At 36.4% G+C, this 19,173-nt stretch overlaps 1 protein-coding gene across 1 annotated transcript in view; it reads left to right on the forward strand.

Annotated features, from left to right (window-relative positions):
* GDAP2 (ganglioside induced differentiation associated protein 2) overlaps positions 1-19,173 on the forward strand; it is a 77,930-nt gene that overhangs the window by 14,448 nt on the left and 44,309 nt on the right. Inside the window, exons 2-3 of the mRNA XM_061183623.1 lie at positions 531-773; positions 2,177-2,316. Coding sequence (XP_061039606.1) covers positions 598-773; positions 2,177-2,316 — 316 coding nt within the window. The 5' untranslated portion in view covers positions 531-597. The remainder of the gene's footprint in view (positions 1-530; positions 774-2,176; positions 2,317-19,173) is intronic.

A 19,173-nucleotide genomic window follows, 5' to 3' on the forward strand; every position in this document is an offset into this window, starting at 1 on the left:
TGTCAAATCCTGTTAATTTTTCCTTTGTATATTGCCTCACAAATCTATGCCTTCCTCTCCATCTGTTTCTCTACATAGTTCAGACCTTTATCTCTTACTACCTGATTGCAGTAACCTCCCTGCTTCTCATCCTCCGTATTAGACTAAACTTTGTAAGTTGTACATAGTATTTATCTTTGTATCTCTTGCAGCACTTGACACTCCCCCTACCCCGCCAATAGCAGACACTCAATGAATGTTGAATGAATAGTCCTGTGTTTCTGGAAAGTAGAATTGATGGGCCATGTGATTATTTAAATGACTGTAATTCTTTGAAAATAATTTGTGTTTAAATAATCCCTCTTTCTTCCTGTTTTAAAAAAGCCATAGTACGTTTGATTTTTTAATGGACTGTTTAAGTGACTATAATCACACAGTGTACTATTGGAGCATTTCACAGCAGAGTTTTGTTTTTTACTCTAATAGAAGTAAAGTAATATCTGTGCTTCTCTGTGCTTCTCTGTTAAAATGATTCTTTCTTTTCTCTTAAGCTAAAGTCTACAGTGAATATTGAACTGCTGAGGAATTTGGGAAAAGACAAGCTGAAGTTCCCATTCCATGGATCCCTTGGGTGCACCTTCCCAGTTTGTGGATGTGGATACACTACCAAGCTGGGGCAATTCTTGTGAAGAACAATTAACTACTTCTGATACTGCAGCTGAAACATATCAGGAAGAGACTATTAGATCACCTTTTCTTTACAATAAGGATATCAATGGAAAAGTGGTTCTCTGGTAATTCCTTGTTTAAATCATATCATGATATAATAATACTTTCTCATAATTTCTTCTAAATTCTTTTTTTTTGTGAACCCTTGCATTATTGAAATATTACTTTGCATACACATTTACAGCTTTATTGAGACATAATTAACATACAATAAACTGCATATATTTAAAGTGTACAGTTTGGTAAATTTTGACATGTATACACCCATGAACCCATCACCAGAATCAAGATAGTGAATATATTTATCACCCCAGAAGTTTTTTTGTGTCCCTTGGTAATCCCTCTCTCCTGCCCCTCCATGCCTCAACATCCCCAAGCAATCATTCATCTTTCTGTCACTATGGATTAGTATGCATTTTCTAGAGCTTTATATAAATGGAATCGTGTACTCTTTTTTCAGTCTGGCCTCTTTCATTCAGCACAATTATTTGAAAGTTCGTCTATGTTGCATGTAGTAGTAGTAGTACATTTCTGTTTTTAAAAAAAGCTTTAGAGATGTAATTCATATACCATACAAATGCACTAGTTTAAATTGTACAAGTCAGTGGTTTTTAGTATATTCACAAAATTGTGCAACCGTCACCAGAGTCAATTTTAGAACATTTTCATCACCCCAAAGTCCTGTTCCCATTAGCTGTCACTCCCCATCTCACACACATCTCTTACGTAAGAAGCAAAGGAATGACATGATGGTTTTGTGAGTTTCAAGGTTGTAGCACTTGCATCCAGGATCTATCTGAGATGCTATATTAGCGTTTCTGAGTCAGGAACTACGTTTTTTAACTATTGTTTAAGCTTGTGTGCTAGTATATGCCCCCGCCCCCAACTCTCTGCTCTAGCCAACCACTAATCTACTTTCTATCTCTATAGATTTGCCTATTCTGGACATTTCATATAAATGGAATCAATTGTGACTTAGCGTAATGTTCTTAAGATTCATCTGTGTTGTAGTATGAATCAGTACTTTATTCCTTTTTATGGCCAAGTAATATTCCATTGCATGGGTATACCACATTCAGTTTATCAGTTCATTAGATGGATATTTGGGTTGTTTCCACTTTTTGGCTATTATGAATAATGTTGCTGTGTTTAAACTCTTTAAACCACCTACTTTCAGCTCTGTAAGACTCTGTTACAATGTAAGAGGAATATGAAAGAAGCAAAGGAATGACATGATGGTTTTGTGGGTGTCAGGGTTATAGCAGTTGCGTTCAAGATCTATCTGAGATGCCATATTAGCCTTTCTGAATCAGGAACAACTTTTTACTATTGCTTAAACTTGTGAACTGGTAAAACCAATGTTGTGAAGGGAATGAAGATAGAATGTTTTGAAACAATTAGAAACTAGCTTTCTTATCTGCCTCCTCTTCCCCACACTTGCTCTTATTTATTTATTTATTTTCCTCAGGAATGGAGATGTGGCATTACTGAACTGTACAGCTATTGTGAATACCAGCAATGAAAGTCTTACTGATAAGAATCCTGTGTCAGAAAGTATCTTCATGCTGGCAGGGCCTGATTTGAAGGAGGACCTCCAGAAACTTAGAGGTGAGTGAATTTTCTTAGGTATGTTAGTGCTTAGGAAACATTTATTTTGATGTTTGAAGAAGTATGTTTTGCATGTAAGTGAGAAACTAAGTAGATGTAGCTCTTTTGTTGTTGTTAAAACTAAGTAAATGCAGCCTTTGAAAAACCTACAATGTGTTAGAAGCTGAGTGCTGAGACTTTACTTGGTAAAACCCCTCTGTCGTGTTCCTGAATTTTAAAATGACAGTCATCCTAGCCAGTTAGATTTTTGGTAACATTTTCTTGGCTGTATAATGTCTTGCACTGATAAGCCTTATAAAACAACTATTCTTTGTCTAAACTGAAAATTTTTTATTGAGTTTTGATATTGGCAGAGAATTTTTTTATATACCTGCTGGACATAGAGTGTCACACTTCTGAAATGAAATTGACTTACTGGTAAAAACCAAGTGCGTTCTGGGTTAATTCTTACTTGCTTTCTTTTTTTTTTTTTTTTTTTTAAACCAGAACATTCTTCTTCTGGGAATATTTCTTTGGAATTGGAGACAGGAGGAGTCCTGTTTGTTCAGAATCTTGTTTACCTTATTTGCATTTATTTTCTTAAATTACCAACCTCGCAACTTTTTGTTATTATTATTTGTGTGCAAAGGGAATATTGTGAAATTCAATTATCCCATTTTATAAAAAATATTTTTGAAATACAGCAATTTTTCTTAAAATGTAAATAGCAAATCCCACCTATATAAAAAAATCTTCATTTCTTAGACTTCTACAAACAATTGGTTTCTAACCTAATAAAGATATTAGAATTTGAACAGGATCATTTATAATGCTGACCATGAAAGAAGAGATAAAGAGAGAAGAATTGTATTATCTGATCAAGAAACTGAACTTTGTGAAGGTAGATGTGGGAAAAAGCCCTCAGTTTAACTAAAAACGTGATGCCATGAAGAATATGTAGAAATTATAATATGTATTAGAGATAATACTGAGAAGTTCTTTGATATAAGTAACAGAGAAACTGGTCTGGAAAAATTCCTAATGAGCGTGCGCTCACTTACACCTTAGAACTGGACTTATGAATTAAAAAAATATAAAATTTAAGTATACAAAATAAAAACTCAATTTTTAGCAGCATATGTTTGTGGGGTCTCCAAGCTGGGGTTCATATTATAACTCTGTCCTTTACTAACTGTGTTACTTAGGACCAGTTACTTCACCTCTGAGCCTGAGTTTCCTTATCTCTAAAATGGGGATGATAATAGTCCCTATCTCAGTTCCTGACACATAACAAGAGCTCAATGAGTATTTGAGGATGGAAAAAATTAATTTCATGAAGAATAAATTAAATAATGGACATTAAGTGCTAGGCACATCCTCAGTGTTCAGTGTTATTGCTGGTGCTAGTTACACACCTCAGTTGTATTGCTTAATGAAACAGTGCCAACCTGAAGAGAGATTATTAAGGATGCACTGAAGGGCTGAGTACTTAATTCTGTCCTCTTTTTACATGCTTAATAACAACTTAGTAAATGATTACAAAGTATGACTTACCAAATTTGTAGATGATAAAAAGCTGGGAGGATTTACAGGAGACATTGGATGATAGACTAAAGATTTTTAAATATCCGAACCAACTGGAAATATGAGCCAAAGAAATGAAAAAATCAACAGGGATGAGTATAAAAGTCTTGCAGTAAGTTGAAAACATTAATTACCCAAGTTCAGGATGGGGAAGCCCAGTCTGACTACACTTTTTATATAAGAATTTGCTGTCTCAGTAAAATGGCATTATCATCTCCTCCATTTTTCATGCAAAAAAACTTTAGGGTTAACACTTTCCTCTTCCTTATTCCCCACATAAAGTCTGTCATCAAGCCCTAAATAGATCTTGAATCTCTCTGTACTACCACCACCTCCAGCCTAGCCTGTGCTGCATCATCCCCTGCCTGGACTACAGCCATTGCCTCCCTCCCAGTTGGTCTCCTACAACCATTCTTTACTTGAATCTGTTTTCCACACGTAGTAAGTATTTGCTTTTTAAACTGTAAATCTCTTCTTATTACTCCCCTGCTTCAAACCATTTAGTGGCCTCTCATTACACTTTAAGTCCTAACTCCTTAAACTGGTCTCCAAGTTCTTGCAAGGTCTCGCTCACTTACTTCCAGGTCCCCTTTTACCTTCCTCAATGTACTTGAACCAGACTGATCTCTCATTGCCGTGTCATCCAGCTCCTTTTCAATTTTGCATGTGCTGTTGTTCTTTCTCTCAATTCTTAACTCTTAATCTTAAGTCTTTGCTTATATCTCTTCCTCAAAGTGCTATTTCTTTTTACTTCAGAATCGCTCATGGTATATGCTCCCAACCTGTGGTACTTCACTTTGGTGCTCTTAACACAATTGTAATTTTGTAAATTGTAATTATTATGTCCCCATTAAACTTTGAACTCCTTGAGGACAGGAACCGTATGTCTTATTGGCCTCCATGTTCCCAGTACCAAGTATAGTAAAGGCATCCTTTCAGTAGCTGAGAAATGAATAAATAGAAGTTCCCTGGGATTTTAACTGACTAGACTCTGAGGTGATAATGCATCATTTCTACTGAAAACACTAACAGTATCAGATGCATCATTACACAACATCACAAGTGAAGGTTTGTAATTAGCTTAAAATAAACTGTTATATTTATAAGATGTTTAATGTAAACCTCATGGTAACCACAAAGAATAAAACCTATCATAGATACAAAAAAGATAAAGAGAAAGGAGTTAAAGCATACCAGTTTAAAAAAAAAAATAAAAGTAAGACAGCAAGAGAGGAATAAAGGATAAAAGACTTAAAAAAAAAAACTCAGAAAACAATTAACAAAATGACAGTAATTACCTATTAATAATTATTTTAAATGCAAAAGGACTAAATTCTCCAACAAAAAGACACAGAGTGGATGAAGGATAAAAAAAAAGAAGAAAAAAAAACAAATCCAACAATATGCTGCCTACAAGAGACTCACTTTAGCTTTAATGACACATACAGGCTGAAAGTGAAGGGATAAAAAATGATATTCCATGCAAATGGAAACCAAAAGAGAGTAGGAGTGGGTATACTTACATCAGATAAAATAGACTTTCAGTCAGAATTGGTCACAAGAGACAGAGGTCACTATATGTTCCAGGGGTCAATTCATCAAGGGAATATAACAATTGTAAATATATGTGCACCCAACATTGGAGCACCTAAGTATTTAAGGCAAATATTAATAGAACTGAATGGAGAAATAGATGGCAATACAGTAATAATTAGGGACCTCAATACCCCACTTTAAATATTGGATAGATCATCCAGACAGAAAATTAATAAGGAAACAGAAGGCCTGAATATCACTATGGTCCAAATGAACCTAAGACATATACAGAATATTCCATCCAACAGCGCCAGAATATACATTCTTCTCAAGCATACATGGGACATTCTCCAGGATAAATCATATTGGGCCAGAAAGCAAATCTTATCAAATTTAAGAAGACTGAGATCATGTCAGGAATCTTTTCTAACCACAATCGTGTGAAACTAGAAATCAATAACAAAAAGAAAATGAAAAAAATCACAAATATGTGGAAATTTAACAGTATGCTCCTGAAAAACCATTGGATCAAAGAAGAAATCAAAAGGGAAATCAGAAATTATCTTGAGACAATGAAAAGGAAAATACAACATGCCAAACTTATGGGATGTAAAAAAAAAAATTTTTAAACCAGTTCTAAGAGAAATTTATATCACTAAATGCCTACATTAAGAGAAAAGAACAGCTCAAACAACCTAATTTTAAACCTCAAGGAGTTAGAAAAAAAAGGTCACTCTAAGCCTATAGTTAGCAGAGGGAAGGAAATAGTAAATATTAGAGCAGAAATTAAAGAAATAGAAACTAGAAAGACAATAGGAAAAAAGCAACAAAAAGAGTTGGCTTTTAAAAAAGAGAGACAAATGTTTAGCTAGACTAACCAAGGGGAAAAAAAGGACTCAAAATTCTAAATGAAAGTGGAGATATTACAGCTAACACCATAGAAAGACGAAAGATTATAAGAGACTACTATGAACAATTACTTGCCAACATATTGGATAACCTAGAAGAAACAGATAACTTCCTAGCAAACATGCAACCTAACAAGACTGAACCATGATGGAACAGAAAATCTGAACAGACGAAAGGAGTAAGGAGACTGAATCAACAATCAAAAACTTCCCAACAAAAATAAGCCCACAACCTGATGGCTTCCCCGGTGAATTCTACCATACATATACATATAGAGAAGAATTAATACCAATTCTTCTCAATTTCTTCTGTGAAAAAGTTGAAGAGGAGTGAACACTTCCAAATTCATTTTACAGGGACAGCACTACCCCGATACCAAAGCCAGATAAGGACGCTACAAGAAGAGAGATTCAAGATGGCGGAGGAGTAAGTGGGCATGGAGTTCATCTCTCTCTACAGATGCATCAGGAATACATCTGTAGATGCAACAATTCTCACAGAACACCAGCTGAAAACTAGCAGAAGACCTTGGACACCGGAAAGGGCTATAAAGATCCCTGCATAACTGGGTAGGACGGAAAAAAAGAAGAGAGAAGGAGAAGGAGAGGAATTAGGACAGGACCTGCACTCTGGGTCGGGGGAGCTGAAGCAGAGGAGAGATGCCCGAATTCGGGGAAACCCCCTCTCCGATGGGGAAATCGATTGGGACAGAAGGGCAGCATTTGAGGCTGTCAGAAGAAGGTGAAGTGGCCAGTCTGTGGCAGACGGGGCAAAGTGAGAAATACACAGATGGTCCATACCTCAGCCCTATGTGCCCCGGACTGGGACGTGTATTCACAGGTGTGCAAGGGGGCTGGGAGCTAGCGCATGGGGATTGGAGAACAGGCCCAGAGAGAACTGCTGTTGGCTGTGGGGAGACGGACTGAAAGGACGGGAGGGAGGAAATCTGCAGCAGGGAATGCCTGTGGAGGAAGACTGGACTGCCATGGAAGCAGGACGCTATTGCTAAGTCACAAGAGGGGAGAGGAGCCACCATTGTAACCTCTCTCTCCCCACATGCCAGTGCCTGCTGATGACAATAAAAGAAGCCCACTCAAGGCTGGCTCTGTGCGCTGGCTGCTGAGCAATAAAAAAAGCCCCATCAGAGCTGGCCCTCACGTGCTGGCTGCAGGGCAAAAATAAGGGAAAAAAAAAGCCCTCTCAGGGCTGGCCCTTGCACGCCTGCTGCCGGGTGCCAGAAAAACCCTGGCTAGGGCTGGCCCTCATGTGCCTTATGCCGGGCGCCAGAAAAGGCCCTCACTAGGGCCATATCTCTTGTGCCTGTGGCTGCCAGCTTCCCTGTGCATTTGGGGCTGTTGGGGCTCTCACGATCCAAGCAGTCATACCACCTCTGCACCCAGTCCTCACGGGGGCAGACCCTAGAGCTCCAAGGCAGCCTCAGGACCAGACTCCTGTGGGTGGACCACACGCAGAGGTGGGGATAAAACCAGAGCTGAACCCCAGGGATGGGGTGACTAAGGAAGATCAAAAATCCTTCCATCAGCTGTACAAGCTGCAGACTAAATCCCTCCGATCAGCTAGGTAGATCCTGCGTCTAAGGAATATCTGAGTAGACAATGAGTGTTCCCACAAATGAAAATGGTCTAGCTCTGGCAGCTGTGGACATTGAGGGCAGCACATGCAGGAATTGGGCCAGATCAGAGTCTGAGTGGTGCCCACAGGGCCCACAGAAGGTCTAGAGACCAGCCCAGAGGCAGAGGAGAGCCTCTTGGGGAGGCGGAGGTGGGCTGTGGCTCACGGCGTGTGCAAGGACACTTACAGCAGAGATGCCAGGGACACATAATTATTGCTATTAATTTTATTATGTTTTGATTCATTCTGTTCTTAGTTCTAGCTTTTTTTTGGTTTTGGTTTTTTGGTTTTAGGGTTTTTTTTTACTCTTTTGGGATCTCCATGTTTTATAACATATTTTTACTTTCTATTTTTTTTATACATTTCTATTTTTACTTTGCTTTTCTGTGTTCTTTTCCCTAATTTTTTTCCGTTTTCTTTTTCTTTAATATATTTTCCTTTTTTTTAATATATATACTTCTGTTTCTACTTTGCTTTTCTGTTGTCTGTGTTTTTTCCCTTTTTATTTTATTTTATTATTATTTTTTTAATCATTTTTGTAAGTTCTGTTTCCTTGCTTTATTCTTCAGTGGTCACTGCTTTGGTTTTGTCTTTAGGTTATGTGTTTTTGTTAGTTTTAATCCTAATTGTTTGATTTCATTTTTGAGTTCTTCTGTTTGTCTGGTTGTTCTCTTGCTTTTTGTTTTATTTGACTCTGTTTTTGTTTCTTTTATGTGTGTGTGTTCCTTGTTTCTCTTTTTGTTTGATTTTGTTTTTACCATTTCTCCAGGGTTTTGTTTGTCTTTTTTTTCCTTAAATATACTTTCTACTTTTTTTTTTATATTTGTTTCTACATTGCTTTTCTGTTGTTCTGTCTTCTTTCCCCTTTCTCTTTTTCTTTTTCTTTTTTTATATCATTTCTGTCAGTTCTGTTTCTTTGCTTCATTCTTCAGTTGGCACTCTGCTTTGGTTTTGTTTCTTGGTTTTTGTCAGCTTTCTTCTTAATTGTTTGATTTCATTCATTCTTGGGTTCTTTTGTTTGTCTGGTGGTTCTCTTGCTATTTGATTTATTTGGTTCTATTTTTCTTTCTTTTGTGTGTGTGTTACCTTGTTTCTGTTTCTGATTGTTTGATTTTACTTTATAGCATTTGTCTGGGGTTTTGTTAGTTTTTTTTTTTAATCCCCTTTATTGCCGGGATGAGTAACTTGTGGGGTCTTGGTCCCTCGACCAGAAGTCGGGCCAGAGGCTCTGGAGTGGGAGCACTGAGTCCAGGATGCTGGAACACTACAGAATTCCCGGCCCCAAGGAAAATTAATCACTGAGAGATGTCACGGAAGCCTCCATCTGAATCCAAGACCCATCTCCACCCAACTGCCAGCAGCTCCCAGCTGCTCACAGCAAACAACAAGCAAGACAGAAACACAAACCCACCCATCAGCACACAGACTACCTAAAGTCATACTAAGCTCACAGACACCCCAAAACATACCACCTGACCCGGCCCTGCTCATCAGAGGAAAAAAGACTCAGCTCCACCCACCAGAGCACAGGCACCAGTCCCTCCTATCAGGAAACCTACACAAGACACTGGACCAACCTTAGCCACTGGGGGCAGAGAACAGAAGCAAGAGGAACTATGACCCTGCAGCCTAGGGAAAGGAGACCTCAAATACTGTAAATTAGGTAAAATGAGAAGACAGAGAAATATCTTACAGGTAAAGAAGCAAGATAAAAACCCACAAGACCAAATAAATAAAGAGGAAATAGGCAAACTACCTGAAAAAGAATTCAGAGTAATCATAGTAAAGATGATCCACAATCTAGAAAATAGAATAGAGAAAATACAAGAAACGTTTAACAAGGACCTAGAAGAACTAAGGAGCAAACAAACAGTAATGAACAACACAATAACTGAAATCAAAAATACTCTAGACGGAATCAATAGCAGAATAACTGAGGCAGAAAAATGGAGAAGTGAGCTGGAAGATAGAATGGTGGAGATAACTGCCACAGAGCAGAATAAAGAAAAAAGAATGAAAATGGAGGACAGTCTCAGAGACATCTGGGACAACATTAAGCACGCCAACATTCGAATTATAGGTGTCCCAGAAGAAAAAAAAAAAAAAGGGTCTGAGAAAATATTTGAAGAGATTAGAGTTGAAAACTTCCCCAGCATAGGAAAGGAAGTAGTCAATCAAGTCCAGGAAGCACAGAGAGTCCCATACAGGATAAACCCAAGGAGAAACATGTCAAGACAATATTAATCAAACTAACAAAGATTAAACACAAAGAAAAAATATTAAAAGCATCAAGGGAAAAGCAACAAATAACATACAAGGGAATCCCCATAAGGTTAACAGCTGATCTTTCAGCAGAAACTCTACAGACCAGAAGGGAGTGGCAAGATATAGTTATAGTAATGAAAGGGAAAAACCTACAACCAAGATTACCCAGCAAGGATCTCATTCAGATTGAACGGATAAATTAAAACCTTAACAGACAAGCAAAAGTTAAGAGAATTCAGCACCACCAAACCAACTTTACAACAAATTCTAAAGGAACTTCTCTCGGCAGGAAATACAAGAGAAGGAAAAGACTTACAAAAACAAACCCAAAACAATTTAAAAAATGGAAATAGGAACATACATATTGATAATTACCTTAAATGTAAATGGTTTAAATGCCCCAACCAAAAGACACAGACTGCCTGAATGGATACAAAAACAAGATCCATATATATGCTATCTACAAGAGACCTACTTCACACCTAGGGACACATAAAGTGAGGGGATGGAAAAGGATACTCCATGCAAATGGAAATCAAAAGAGAGCTGGAGTAATAATACTCATATCAGACAAAATAGACTTTAAAATAAAGACTACTACAAGAGACCAGGAAGGACAAAGATCAAGGGATCAATCCAAGAAGAAGATATAACAATTGTAAATATCTATGCACCCAGCATAGGAGCACCTCAATCCATAAGGCAAAGGATAACAGCCATAAAAGGGGAAATCAACAGTAACACAGTAATAGTAGGTGACTTTAACACCCCACTTACACCCATGGACACATCATCCAAACAGAAAATAAATAAGGAAACGCAAGCTTTAAATGACACATTAGACCAGATGGACTTAATTTGATATTTATAGGACATTCCATCCAAAACCAATAGAATACGCTTTCTTCTCAAGTAGACACAGAACATTCTCCAGGATAGATCACATCTTGGGTCACAAATCAAGCCTTGGTAAATTTAAGAATATTGAAGTATCAAGCATCTTTTCCAACCACAATGCTGTGAGACCAGATATCAACTACAGGAAAAAAACTGTAAAAAATACAAACACATGGAGGCTAGACAATATGCTACTAGACAACCAAGAGATCACTGAAGAAGTCAAAGAGGAAATTAAAAAATACCTAGAAACAAATGGCAATGAAAACACGACGAATCAAAACCTATGGGATGCAGCAAAAGCATTTCGAAGAGGGAAGTTTACAGCAATACAATCCTACCTCAAGAAACAAGAAAAATCTCAAACAACTTAACCTTACACCTAAAGCAGTTAAAGAAAGAAGAACAAAAAAACCCCAAATTTAGCAGAAGGAAAGAAATACAGATCAGATCACAAATAAATGAAAAAGAAATGAAGGAAACAGTAGCAAAGATCAATGAAACTAAAAGCTGGTTCTTTGAGAAGATAAACAAAATTGATAAACCATTAGCCAGACTCATCAGGAAAAAAAGGGAGAAGACTCAAATCAACAGAATTAGAAATGAAAAAGGAGAAGTAATAGTGACACTGCAGAAATACAAAGGATCATGAGAGACTACTACAATCAACTATATGCCAATAAAATGGACAACCTGGAAGAAATGGACAAATTCTTAGAAAAGTACAACCTTCCAAGACTGATCCAGGAAGAAATAGAAAACATGAACAGACCAATCACAAGCACTGAAATTGAAACTGTGATTAAAAATCTTCCAACAAACAAAAACCCAGATGGCTTCACAGGTGAATTCTATCAAACATGTAGAGAAGAGCTAACACCTATCCTTCTCAAACTCTTCCAAAATATAGCAGAGAGAGGAACACTCGCAAACTCATTCTACGAGGCCACCATCACCCTGATACCAAAACCAGACAAAGATGTCACAAAAAAAGAAAACTACAGGCCAATATCACTGATGAACATAGATGCAAAAATCCTCGACAAAGTAATAGCAAACAGAATCCAGCAGCACATTAAAAGGAACATACACCATGATCAAGTGGGGTTTATCCCATGAATGGAAGGATTCTTCAGTATACACAAATCAATCAATGTGATACACTATATTAACAAACTGAAGGATAAAAACCATAGGATAATCTCAGTAGATGCAGAAAAAGCTTTCGACAAAATTCAACACCCACTTACGATAAAAACCCTCCAGAAAGTAGGCACAGAGGGAACTTACCTCAACATAATAAAGGCTATATATGACAAACCCACAGCCAACATCATTCTCAGTGGTGAAAAACTTAAAGCATTTCCTCTAGATCAGGAACAAGACAAGGATGTCCACTCTCACCACTATTATTCAACATAGTTTTGGAAGTTTTAGCTAGAGCAATCAGAGAAGAAAAAGAAATAAAAGGAATACAAATTCGAAAAGAAGAAGTAAAACTGTCACTCTTTGCAGCTGACATGATACTATACATAGAAAATCCTAAAGATGCTACCAGTTAACTACTAGAGCTAATCAATGAATTTGGTAAAGTAGCAGGATACAAAATTAATGCACAGAAATCTCTTGCATTCCTATACACTAACAACGAAAAATCAGAAAGAGAAATCAAAGAAACACTCCCATTTACTATTGCAACAAAAAGAATAAAATACCTAGGAATAAACCTACCTAAGGAGACAGACCTGTATGCAGAAAACTATAAGACACTGATGAAAGAAATCAAAGACAATACAAACAGATGGAAAGGTATACCATGTTCTTGGACTGAAAGAATCAACATTGTGAAAATGACTGTACTACCCAAAGCAATCTACAGATTCAGTGCAATCCCTATCAAATTACCAATGGCATTTTTCACAGAACTAGAACAAAAAGTTTTACAATTTGCATAGAAACACAAAAGACCCTGAATAGCCAAAGCAATCTTGAGGAAGAAAAATGGAGCTGGAGGAATCAGGCTCCCTGTCTTCAGACTATACTACAAAGCTACTGTAATCAAGACAGTATGGTACTGGTACAAAAACAGAAATATAGATCAATGGAACAGGATGGAAAGCCCAAAGAGAAACCCACGCACATCTGGCCACCTTATCGTTGACAAAGGAGGCAAGAATATACAATGGAGAAAAGACAGCCTCTTCAATAAGTAGAGCTGGGAAAACTGGACAGCTACATGTAAAAGAATGAAATTAGAACAATTCCTAACACCATACACAAAAATAAACTCAAAATTGATTGAAGACCTAAATGTAAGGCCAGGCACTATAAAACTCTTAGAGGAAAACATAGGCACAACACCCTTTGACATAAATCACAGCAAGGTTTTTTTTGACCCCCCCCCCCCCGCAGAGTAATGGAAATAAAAACACAAATAAACAAATGGGACCTAATGAAACTTAAAAGCTTTTGCACAGCAAAGGAAACCATAAACAAGATGAAAAGACAGCCCTCAGAATGGAAGAAAATATTTGCAAACGAAGCAACTGACAAAGGGTTAATCTCCAAAATATACAAGCAGCTCATGCAGCTCAGTATCAAAAAAACAAACAACCCAATCCAAAAATGGGCAGAAGACCTACATGGACATTTCTCCAAAGAAGACATACAGATTACCAACAAACACATGAAAAGATGCTCAGCATCACTAATCATTAGAGAAATGCAAATCAAAACCACAATGAGGTGTCACCTCACACCCATCAGGATGGCCATCATCAAAAATCTACAAACAATAAATGCTGGAGAAGGTATGGAGAAAAGGGAACACTCTTGCACTGTTGATGGGAATGTAAATTGATACAGCCACTATGGAGAACAGTATGGAGATTCCTTAAAAAACTAAAATAAGTACTACCATATGACCCAGCAATCCCACTACTGGGCATATACCCTGAGAAAACCGTAATTCAAAAAGAGACATGTACCCCAATGTTCATTGCAGCTCTGTTTACAATAGCTAGGACATTGAAGCAACCTAAGTGTCCATCAACAGATGAATGGATAAAGAAGATGTGTCACATATATACAATGGAATATTAGCCATAAAAAGGAACGAATTGAGTTATTTGTAGTGAGATGGATGGACCTAGAGTCTGTCATACAGAGTGAAGTAAGTCAGAAAGAGAAAAACAAATAGCGTATGCTAACGCACATATATGGAATCTAAAAAATAGTACTGATGAACCTAGTGGCAGGACAGGAATAAAGAACCAGACGTAGAGAATGGACTTGAGGACATGGGGGGGAAGGGGAAACTGAGATTAAGTGAAAGAGTTGCATTGACATATATACACTACCAAATGTAAAATGGATGGCTGTTGGGAAGCTGCTGCCTAGCAAAGGGAGATCAGTTCGATGCTTTGTGATGACCTAGAGGGGCGGGATAGGGAGGGTGGGAGGGAGGCTGAGGAGGGAGGGGATATGGGGATATATGTATACTTATAGCTAATTCACTTTGTTGTGCAACAGAAACTAACACAAATTGTAAAGCAATTATACTCCAATAAAGATATTTAAATAAAACAATAATTAATTCTAAAATAATGTTCCTATAAAAGGAATCATTAGTTATAATTTTACAGAGGATTTTTATTTGTTCATTAAATGTGGAAAAAATTGATGTATGATTGCATAATAGAGTTTTTCTAATTCTAAGAAAAAAAAAGACACTGCAAGAAAAGAAAACTACAGGCCTATATCTCTGATGAATATAGATGCAAAAATTCTCAACAAAATAGTAGCAAACAGAATACAACAGCACTTTAAAATAATCACACACTGTGATCAAGTGGGGTTTATCCTTGCGATGAAAGGATGGTTCAACGTACACAAATCAATAAATGTGATACACCACATTAATGGAATGAAGATTGAAAATTACATAATCCTCTCAATTGATGAAGAAAAAACATTTGACAAAATTCATCACCTTTTTCATGATAAAAATTCTAAACATGTTCAATGTAGAGGGAACATACTTCAACAAAGCCAGAGCAGTTAGGCAAGAAAATGAAACAAAAAGCATCCAAATCAGAAAAGAAGTAAAATTATTACTGTTTGCAGGTATCTTGATCTTATATAGAGAAAATTGTAACGACTCCACCAAAAAACTGTTAGAACTAGTAAATCCAGTAAAGTTGCAGGATACAAAATGAACATGCAAAAATCAGTTGCAATTCTATACAGTAACAATGAACCACCTGAAAATGAAATTCTGAAAACAATCCCATTTTACAGTAGCATCAAAAAGAATAAAATTCTTAGTAATAAATTTAGTGAGTAGGTAAAAGATCGGTACACTGAGAAGTATAAAACATTGATGAAAGAAAATGAAGAAGACATAAGACATAAATGGAAAGATAGCCTGTGTTCATTGATTGAAAGAATTAATATTGTTAAAATATTCGTACTACTCAAAGCCATCTATAGATTCAGTGCAATCCCTATCAAAACTCCAATGGTATTTTTCACAGAAATAGATAAAAGAATCCTAAAATTTGTATGGGACTACAGAAGACCCCAAATAGGCAAAGCAATCTTGAGAAAGAGGAGCAAAGCCAGAAGCAACACACTTACTGATTTCCAACTATACTACAAGGCTATAATAATCAGAACAGTAACAAATGGACTACATCAAACTAAAAAGCTTCTGTGCAGCAAAAGAAGAGGCATTTTCCCAAATAAGACACAGATGGCCAATAGGTACATACAAAGGTGCTCAATAAAAACCACAGTGAAATATCACCACACACCTGTTAGAATGGCTATTATTTAAAAAATGAGATAACATGCTGTTAAGGATGTGGAGAAAAGGGAACCCTTGTGCACTCATGGTAAGTATGTAAATTGGGTTAGCTGTTATGGAAAACAGTATGGAGGTTCCTCAAAAAAATTTAAATGGAATTACTGTATAGTCCAGAAATTCCACTTCTGGGTATAAATCTAAAGGAAATGAAATCATTATCTCAAAGAGGTATCTGCACCCCAATGTTCATTGCAGCATTGTTTATGATAGCCAAGACATGGAAACAACCTAAGTGTCCATTGATGGATGAACGAATAAAGAAAATGTGGTGGTGGTGGTGGTGGTGTGTGTATGTATAAACTATGTGTGTGTACATATTATATAATATATACACAGTGGAATATTATTCAGCCATAAAAAAGGAAATCCTGCCATTTGCAACAATATGCATGGACTTTGATGGTGTTATGCTAAGTGAAATAAAGTCAGACAAAGGCATATTGAATGATCTCATTTATATATGGAATCTGAAAAAAGCTGAAGTCATAGAAACAGAGAATAGAATGGTGGTTGACAGGGGTGGGGGAAATGAGATGTTGGTCAAAGGAACAAACTTCAGGCTATAATATGAATACTAAAGTTGTACAGCTTGGTGACTATAATTAATAACACTATTACATCAAGGTTGTTAAGAGAGTAGATCTGAAGTGTTCTCTCTATAAAGAAAAGTAGTTATTTGAGGTGATAGATATGTTAACTAACCTTATTGTGGTAATCATTTCACAATACATACATATATTAAATGACCATGTTGTACACCTTAAACATGGTCATTTGATATATGTATATATTGTGAAATGGTTACCAAAATAATTATACAATGTTATATGTCAATTATGCCTCAGTAAAGCTGAGGGGAAAAGTACAGCATCAAAGTCAAGAGAGGCTGTTATTTATTCTGTCCTGTTAGGACCCCATGCTGCATTGTTTTCATCTTATTTTTGTTATTACTTTTTAAGAGTGATAAACTGGGATATACCTAAAAGAAAATGGTTAGCATAGTAGACGTTGTGGAAACCATATTATTTGAAGGAATAGTTTAAAGAGCTAGGATTAGCATAGAGAAAAGAAGATTTGAGGGAAATATGACTTGTTTGAGTGAATTAGGCCAAGATGTTTTTCAAGATATCCCACCTTCTGGATATATCTGATTCATCTGAGGTGCCATTTAGTTTATTGCTTCAGCCCTTGTATTTCCTCTAAACTGAAAGTTATATCTAATGGAATCAAGTTTGGCTAAAATATTTCATAGGTGATGTTGTGTTGTGTACTTAATATTGTCTAATATTAGAAGATACATGAAATCTGATTGACCTGTTAGTGGACCATTACTAAGAGGCTCTCCAGATTAGAGTGATGACAGTTTGATCCTTCCATTTGTACAGTTATATTTTATCCTTTGTGGCTGAAAAGTAATCAATAAGATGGTGTTTAGGCTCTATGAGTATCTAGTTCCTCATTGTACATTCACATAATGGTTTTAGCAACAATTTATAGTCCTAACCTGAATCAGTAATTTCGTTAAGATTATGAAGTTATGTTTTTCTAATATCTATCATTCCATCCATGTTTACGTGCTGCCATTCTTCTGTAAAGTAGAACCTTTCCTCATTAACTGACATTATGTGGTTAGTTCGAATTGTAGTTTCTGTTAGAGGGGCAGGATAAATGCTTGATTCTTTTAATTGCCATTTTTCAAAATAAATAATTGGTTTAATAGCTGTCTTGAATGGTGCCAGATGAGTTTTTTCTGCCTTTCTCTTTTCTGAGTATCATTTTGTGCTTAAAGCTTTTCATTGATCAATGTCTGCAGTTTTAAAAGTCAAAGAATTTTATGTCAAAATGTGTGAAGGAAAGCCACAGTCCTCTGCCCTGCCCTTCCCTTCCTGCTTTAATTCCTGTTCTCCAGGGGCAGATACTCAAACCTTTAAGTTCCTTGTCTTATTTACCTTCTGTTTATAAATAGTATGTTAAAACTACTGTAATTTTTTTTCCTTTTTTTTCACTATCTGCTGACTTCTTATTGTGGAAATTAAAGATGAAACTCTCTTTCATCCACTCCCCTCTTTTACATATACGTACAACACTCAAACATTTTGTTCCCCCTTCACCACCTTCCCAAATTGGTCTGTCAGATTTTTATTAAATCAGCATTAACATTGTGACAATATAAATATTGCTCCCAGTTGATTAGAAAACAGATTAGTATTCTTTCTGAACAGCTATTTTTCCTCTAGATTATTAATTGATTTGATTAATTAATTTTCTATGTACCTATCATTGAGTCAGTCTTTTAAATATAACTATAAGCCTCCTCTCAGTAAAGTCAAACACTTCTGTTTATCCTTCAGCTCTGTTGTTTTCTTGATAATGGCCCTCCAGGAACACCCCGCCTCTCCTCCCATCCTCTCCTCCCATCCTCTCCTCCCATCCTCCTTCCTGTCTATAGTGCTTTCTGTGTCTGCTGCACAGTTATTTTCCTGGAAAATCCTTTTGTCTATTTAATGGATTGGATCCCCCCGTTTCCTAGATCTCATGCCTTTCTCTGATGTACTCCTTCATTTTTATGAGTAAATCTACCATGAGATTTGTGAGTAAATCTATCATGAGAAAGATAAAAGGGAGTAAAACTATTGAGATCTTACTTCTGCCTTCACACTTAATTGGTAGTTTGGGTGGAAATAAAATTCTACGTTAGAAATTATTTTCCAGATTTTTAAAGGCATTGCTCCATTGTTTTCTATTTTCATTATTGCTCTTGAAAAATCTCATGTTATTATTCCTGATTCTTCATATGTTACTGGTTTCTTTTCTGGAAACTTTATGATCTCATCTTTATTTCTGATGTTTTTTTAATTGAAATTTAAGTGATTTAAGTAATTTAAGTGATGTGGCTTGGTCTGGTTTGGTTATTCCGTGGGCTCTTTGAGTCTAGAAACTCATATCTTTCCATTATGGGAAATTTCTTGTTTTATTTGTTTAATAATTTCCTTCCCTCTGTATTCTCTGTTCTGTCTTTGAAGAAACTTTATTGGATGCTGTACCTCCCATTTCATCCTCCAAGTTTTATATCTGTTACCTCTTATTTTCCATCTGTTTATTTTCTGGAAGATTTCCTCAACTTTAGCTTTAACCCATCTATTGAACTTTTTATTTCTGCTGTCATATTTTTCACTTGGCTATAACAA

The sequence above is a fragment of the Eubalaena glacialis genome, chromosome 3 (assembly GCF_028564815.1).
Source record: "Eubalaena glacialis isolate mEubGla1 chromosome 3, mEubGla1.1.hap2.+ XY, whole genome shotgun sequence".
Classification (NCBI taxonomy): Eukaryota; Metazoa; Chordata; class Mammalia; order Artiodactyla; family Balaenidae; genus Eubalaena; species Eubalaena glacialis.